The 6,774-nt window shown below is 42.3% G+C and overlaps 1 protein-coding gene across 1 annotated transcript; it reads right to left on the bottom strand.

The window, feature by feature from the left end:
* Nucleotides 1–1,399: 1,399 nt before the first annotated feature.
* On the bottom strand, nt 1,400–6,717 carry linc.pou2af1 (lnc RNA pou2af1). The gene is given in 6 exon segments (XM_084558965.1): nt 1,400–1,693; nt 1,696–2,013; nt 2,718–3,070; nt 3,854–3,905; nt 4,464–4,564; nt 6,538–6,717. Coding segments are annotated over 6 exon segments (861 nt in total). The 5' UTR covers nt 6,545–6,717; the 3' UTR covers nt 1,400–1,663.
* Between the last annotated feature and the right edge of the window lie 57 nt (nt 6,718–6,774).

Genomic DNA, 6,774 nt, shown 5'->3' with positions numbered 1-6,774 from the left:
GAGACAATCATGTTCTCATGTTACTTTAAATTTACCTCAACATTACACCTCCATTTAGTTCTCAAGGACAAGCACAATCAACTCGGAATATTCAGCTAAAACCACTACACTAACAGCGATTTAAAGATATCAAAATCAGCTTTTAATCAAATGTCAAGTCACTAGACATGTTCTCAGGGGCACCTGCAGAAAGAGAGAGAGCAGCAGCTGTCTTGTATGAGCATGACATTTTTAAATAAACTTTCCTCACTAGCATCAAGCTTTATTTCTAATGTGTAGAGACATTTTGTGTCATGTTTGGTTCATTCACAGTAGCTGAAACTGTGCATCTCAAAGAGAAAGAGGTTGGTCCAGAAGCTCAGAAGAGGCTGTACAACATGCACATACACCAATCAGGCATAACATTATGACCACCTTTGTAATATTGTGTAGGTCACCATTGTGCTTCTAAAACAGTTCTCAGACTCATCAGAGAATGGACATGGTCCTTCTGAGGGTGTCCTGTGGTGTCTGGCAACAGAATGTTGTTAGTGGGGGCCTTTGGGTCCTATGGGTTGAGGGCCACTGATCAAGTATCTGTTTGGTATCTAGTGAATTTGGAGGCCAGGTCAACACTTTGTGCTGTTTTTCATGTTTTTTTAGTTGTTCCTAAACCGTTTTTGTGTGTGTGTGTGTGTGTGTGTGTGTGTGTGTGTGTGTGTCAGGCTGCATCCTGCTGGGGATGACTGCTACCATCAAGGAGTGTCATTGCTATGTGGTGGGGGTGCCTGGTCTGGTCTAGGTGGGTGGTACATGTCTAAGTAACATCCACATGAATGCCAGGTCCAAAAGTTTCCCAGCAGAACACTGAATTGTCACAAGATGGTCAATGCTGTGTTGAGTCTTTTATTGTCTCTTTTGTCCCTCAAAGGTTTTGGTTGGGAAACATATTGAAATTAATCTTAATACACCCTCAGTTTATCTGCATGAATAATTAAGATTATTAAACTATGTATGTGAAATAACACCTATCCTGCAGTATATATAGGATAACCTCAGTAAACACAGATCAAAAATCTATTCTCTGTTTACCTATCCTGTCTTCTTTAATGATGAATGTGCTTCATCCTTGGATGAATAAGGGATAAATCAAAACTTGCAGGATTTCTTCACTTCAGTGTTGCGTAACACTTCACTACAGTTGCAGTTCACTGAGTTCATCAAAGTTGAGCCCCAGCATGCTATGAGCCAGTCTTATTTTTACTCTCCTCCCATATTTTTGCAGTTCTGGTATGTGTATCTGTAGTTGTTTGTTCGGGAATAAGACCTGCTGGCTTGTAGTCTTGACCAAGACCTCGATCACAACTCTGGTCTCTCGTTGCCTTGTGCAAATGCACAAGAGAAATCCATTTTAAGTACATTGTTGATTTTGACACATTTTTATTTTGTGCAGCAACAACGTATGCATATGAAAATAAATCTAAGTAGTAAAAAAAGATACAAAAATATTGGTCTTTCCATCCACTCAGCATACATCCTATTCACTCCACTGAAGCACAAGCAAGCCAGGGGGAAAAAAATGAAATGCAATGCAAAGCACACCATCAAGCAAACAGCCTTACTGAGTACCTGAGGTGAATCGTATTTACAGTCAGGATATAAAGTAATACTGCTCAAGGTCTCATCAGAGAACATTGTAACACATTTCAGAGCTCACTGGAAATCCCTTCTAAAATAGTTTTCTTCCACGGTGCAGCTGTATGGATTGTCTGTGGGATTGTAGAAAGGTGAATATTCAACGGCGGGGAAGCTCTCCTGCTGTCCCGGCCAACAGTGGGGCAGACAGTAACAGTCCTGGGGATTACAGTGCTGATAGTGGTAGTGCTCTGAGGTGAAGCCGTTGTAGCTGGACTCCATCCTGGTGGGCGAGTCGTAGCAGGAGGAAGAGGAGGAGGAGAACGAGTCCTGCGGCGAGTAGCTGTTGTGATCCATGGAGTTGCAGATCGTGAGAGACTCTGATGAGGAGCAGGGAGCCTGAAAGAGAGGAGGACGACAGGAGGGTGAGCAGGAGTTTGCACACGTGAAACTAGGCCAGTGGGGTGGTGCTTGTGTTTACATTTTATTACCTTTATTAAAGCTAGCGAAACGAAAGCGTTTGGTGTCAGGAAAGTCAGTTAACAGATCTGATTACAAAAACAAATAAAGTAGATATTCTAAATGCACATGCAGAGTATTAAACCTCTTTTCTACATGTTGAACGGGTTTGTGGTGCGGAGAAGAAACTACACCAAATCTCTCCACAAAAATCAAACAATTTGTTGTTGTTTCAGGTGCAAGAGAGCCTTCATCAAGGATTCAAGGATTCAAGGATTCTTTATTGTCATTACGACACATGTTGGTACATGGGAAGCAACGAAATTGGTTACTCTGGTCCCGATTCAAGCCATAAGTAAAGAAACAAAAAAACAAAAGTATAAATATAGAATATAGAATAAAATTAGCTTTCCAAGTATTATACAGTGAAAGGACACAACTTATGGCATTTCCTGGAGCTTTTTAAACGCTGTCTAATTTTAGTTTTTGATTACCAAGCTGACAATTAAAAAAAAGTAATAATTAAAAAAATGAAGGAATGTCCTATTATATGGTGAGGGCTATGCAATCCTGCAGAGAGAGATTCTAACATCCAACTGCTTTTATGTGTGAACAGAGTTTCAGTGTCAGTGGGCTAAACTTACCATCCCATGGCCATAGTAGTCCGCATCTGAGGAGAGTCCGTGGCACCAAGGCAGCGGGGAGATGGGAGGGAGAAGCAGAGGTGTGCTGTAGCTGAGCCCTGCGCTGGGGTTGTTGTTATTGCAGCTGTAGCCGTTGCCGGGCAACATAACGTCCCCAATCTGCTGCTGCTGCTGCTGCTGCTGCTGCTGTTGGTGGTGTTGCTGCTGGACTTCGGTGAAGGCGCTCTGCTGCATTTGGATGCTGCACGGATTTTCGGGGACTGGGAACGAGGCGGTGCGCAGCTGCAGGGCTCGACCGCCACAGCTGCTGGAGTCAGTTGAGGGAACGTCGGCAGGAGGAACCGCGTGGCGACCTGACAGAATTAAAAAAAAATAATAATAATAATTAAATAAAAAATCCACAACAACAAAAAAAAGAAAGAAAGAAAAAAAGGAAGCCTTTATAAAAATGAAACATCATATCACAATATTACAGCTTGTGGGTAATCCTTACATTCTTGATTGCCGAAAATAATTGTTACAAAGCATTATTATTATTATTATTATTATTATTATTATTATTATTATTCATAAACCTGCCTTCTAAAGACCTGCGGTAATCTCTGAGTGGCAGCAAACCACAGGCAGACATTTAAATAGGCTTATAAATTCACATTGTGATGTCATGAAACCATCAGCCAACACATTTGAATGAAGCTTACGTTTATAAGTAAGGACCCCGCACTTTTGGCACGGGGCTGTCAATAATTGACAAGAACGGCAATCCGAGACTTAGCTTTCTCTGGTGGTCATAACTGAGGTTTCCACGTGAGTATGTCGTTTCTGGGTTCAGGGCAGGTTGCCGCCTGTCATCAGTGAAAGTTGTTGTTTTTTTTTGTTTTGTTTTTCCTCAACAGTACAGGTTGTATTTTAGTGGATTCGTGGCTGTGGTCGTGCCTGAAGCTTAAAACGTCGATCTCTGCAGACTTTATGCACGTTTTAACTTAGGCAAATTCGTAAAGTGCGCTTTTGCAATGTAGGTGCTACCTGTGAGGGTTTTAGGTCAGTCTGGACTCAAGAATTGCACTTGTAGCCCTAAATGTATATCTTTATTATGGCTGATTTGGACATTGGGTGTGGCTGCTGTGTAAACTTACTTGAGAGAGTGGACGCGCAAAGCTCCTGAAGCTCCAAGCAAGTCTGGGATATCTGTTGACCAGGAACAAGAAGGAATATGAGAAGTTATTAGATTTTACTCCCCCTCCTCCCCCTTCTTTTTTTAAGCGTTTTGATCTGACTTTAATATTGCAGTTTGCGAAATATGTGCTTGTTGCGCGGCTAAGGCTCAGCATGTAGAACGGGTTGTCCGCGAACCAGATGGTTAGCGGTTCGATCCCCAGAATGTTCCACATGCCGAAGTGTCCTCGAGCAAGACACTGATCCCCCCCAGTTGCTCCCAGTGCGTGTTACTGTTGTGTGAATGTGTGTGTTCTTGTGTGAGCGAATGGGTAAATGCGTCTGTGACTGTAAAGCGCTGTGAGTACCAATAGGCAGAAAAGCGCTATATAAAAGCAAGACCGTTTAATGGCTTTTTTTTTTTTTTTTTTAAGGCAGTGTGCTTTCAACTGAAGGGGCCGTCAGTGATTAACAGGGTAACAGTTTATTGCTTTGCACGCTCAATGTTTTTTTTTTCCGTCGCTCAGAAGAAGACAATGGGGAAACAGAGGAGAACGACAGACATGGGTAAAGGAAGAAGGGAGGGTTTACCGTTTTCAGTTTCTTGCTGTTGGCCTCCCGGGCTCTGTGCCTCTGCAGCAGCTCTTTAACTGTGGTCTTCACTCGGACGCCCTGGTACACCCTCGGCTTATCTGCATGAAGAAAACAACGTGACAGTTTACTAAACACCCTCCATTGGAGCACACAATAGCAGCCACAAACTCTTCTCTACCCCACACTGTTCAGAACCCCTTCCCCCGCCTCCTCCTTCTCTCTCATTAAAATCCCAATGAGTGTGCTCTCTTCCCTCCAATACAAAAAATAAAATAAATTTATTTTGTTTTCTTTATTGTTTGTCCTAACATATCCAGGTATATTCATGCAGTGTCTTTACGTTGTTTTCGACCCCGATACACCGATTAATATCAGACTGAGTTATTTAAAACATTGGTAACACATACAGTATTTCATAATCAACAATAAACTGTGCTTTGAACAACATGTACTGCCTAGATGTCCTAAGTTTTGTCTGAATACTCTGTGCGTAAAAGTGTTATGGGCGCTTGGTGCGCGCTGTGGATCTCGGTATTTTCAATCACTTTTCCCGACTTGAAAGCCCACTGCTCCCGGCTGAGGCTCTCGCTTTACAGCACAACACAGCTCGGCGTTTCGCAATATCAGCAGACCCTTTGGCTGCCGGCTGCGTGATCCGCGCTACCTCGCCCCTCGTACGGACCCGGAACAAAGGAAAGTGAGACAAAATGCGTTTCAGTAAGTACATTTCTGGTCATAATCCCGCACGATGCGGGATAGATATGTATTTTTTTGAAAGATACGCCTGGATCAGTCTATGGGTTGAAATACGCTTGAGACCGTTCGGTGGAGTTAAATAAAGTCGCTCCGTGTTACCGCGTGAAATGCACAAAGACCTTAAAAAAAAGGTCTGTAAAGCGATCAGATACCAAAACTTAAAAGATCGCGCAGTAAACGCGACGAATATCTTCATCTGCTGATCGCTGCCGATTTCTGTAAGATTCGATTTCAAAGTAAATCGGGTTTGAGTAAAAGTTTGTTTCCGTACGGAGAACGCAACAAACAACCGCTATCCACAGACCCGTCTATTCTTTACGCGTAAATCTGATCCTTTGGTAAACGCTGAGTTTGGACTTCAGTTTGATCGGGCACTTTTTGCCGTATGGAAACTTTTCAGAGGCAATTTCAAACGTGCGTCGTTTATCATTCAAAACCCCAAGCTCTACTCCAATCTCTGTTACTTTATTCAAATCACCCCTACCCCCATCTATACTATGTGACAGTGAAATGCGATGGCGAGTATCCAGGGAATAATTAGCTGTATTTTTCCTATAGTACCTGAAGCTCGATTAAGGAACTCAAAAGAAGAAGAAGAAGAAAAAAGAACGCCTCGTATAGGTGTGTGTAATTTAGGCCTAAAGGCGCAAATTAAAATGTTTAGGAGTGGCGAGCGTTTTGGAAAAAGGCGATTTGATAAGACACGAAGCCTCAGCTACGAAACCTCATCTGTTAAATATTCATACAGCTAATGCTACTTTATGATTTGTCTTAAATGCGGCAAATAGTGGGTCTAAAATTACGCGCAGACACATCCCACTCAAACACTCATAACGCCCTGTTACGCACAGGTAGCCCGGGATAAGAGGCTACGGCTCAAATAGTACTCCCAATAGTAATTGCTCTTTAGTAAAAAATGTCTTCGACAATCATACTCCACATAAACCGAGGTGTGTCAGCAGACTGTGGTCGCAAGAACGAAACACATAAGAAATGCGTAAAAGTCGGTAAAGCTCAGGAGTGTTTGAATGGAGAAAATCGACTGTCCAGAGCCACCCATCAGTTAGGAAACAGGTGGCATTAAACTACATTGATTTTTCTCTTGGAAGTTTAACATAACTGCAGATTATTCTACATAACATTTAAATATATCAAGAAGAGGACATATATGTGTAAAAGAATAACTAACTGTCACAGAACTGAGGTGTACATTTAATTTTGCCACTAAACATTGCTTTGTTTCTTTTCTCCTTTCTTCCTAACAGGGAAAACGCTACAAAATGATTTCCTGACAAAAATCCAAGGTGAAACTCACCAGACATGATGGCTCAGATGAAGAGAGGATCCCTGGAGAAGACCTGTGGGACTCCACAACGTCCTTTTCTGCCTCAGCAAAATGGCCAAGAACGAAATTTGTGCAAAAGTCTCCAAAAATCTCAACACAAATGTCTCACAGCAGAGTCAGAGCATACAACAATATTGTAATATAGCTGGGGACATATTAGTTTGAGATTTTCTCCCTCCATGCCTACTATTTAAAACCCCTAGAACT

Source organism: Chelon labrosus (genome assembly GCF_963514085.1).
Source record: "Chelon labrosus genome assembly, chromosome: 13".
NCBI lineage: Eukaryota > Metazoa > Chordata > Actinopteri > Mugiliformes > Mugilidae > Chelon > Chelon labrosus.
This window is presented reverse-complemented; position numbering and strand designations above follow the sequence as displayed.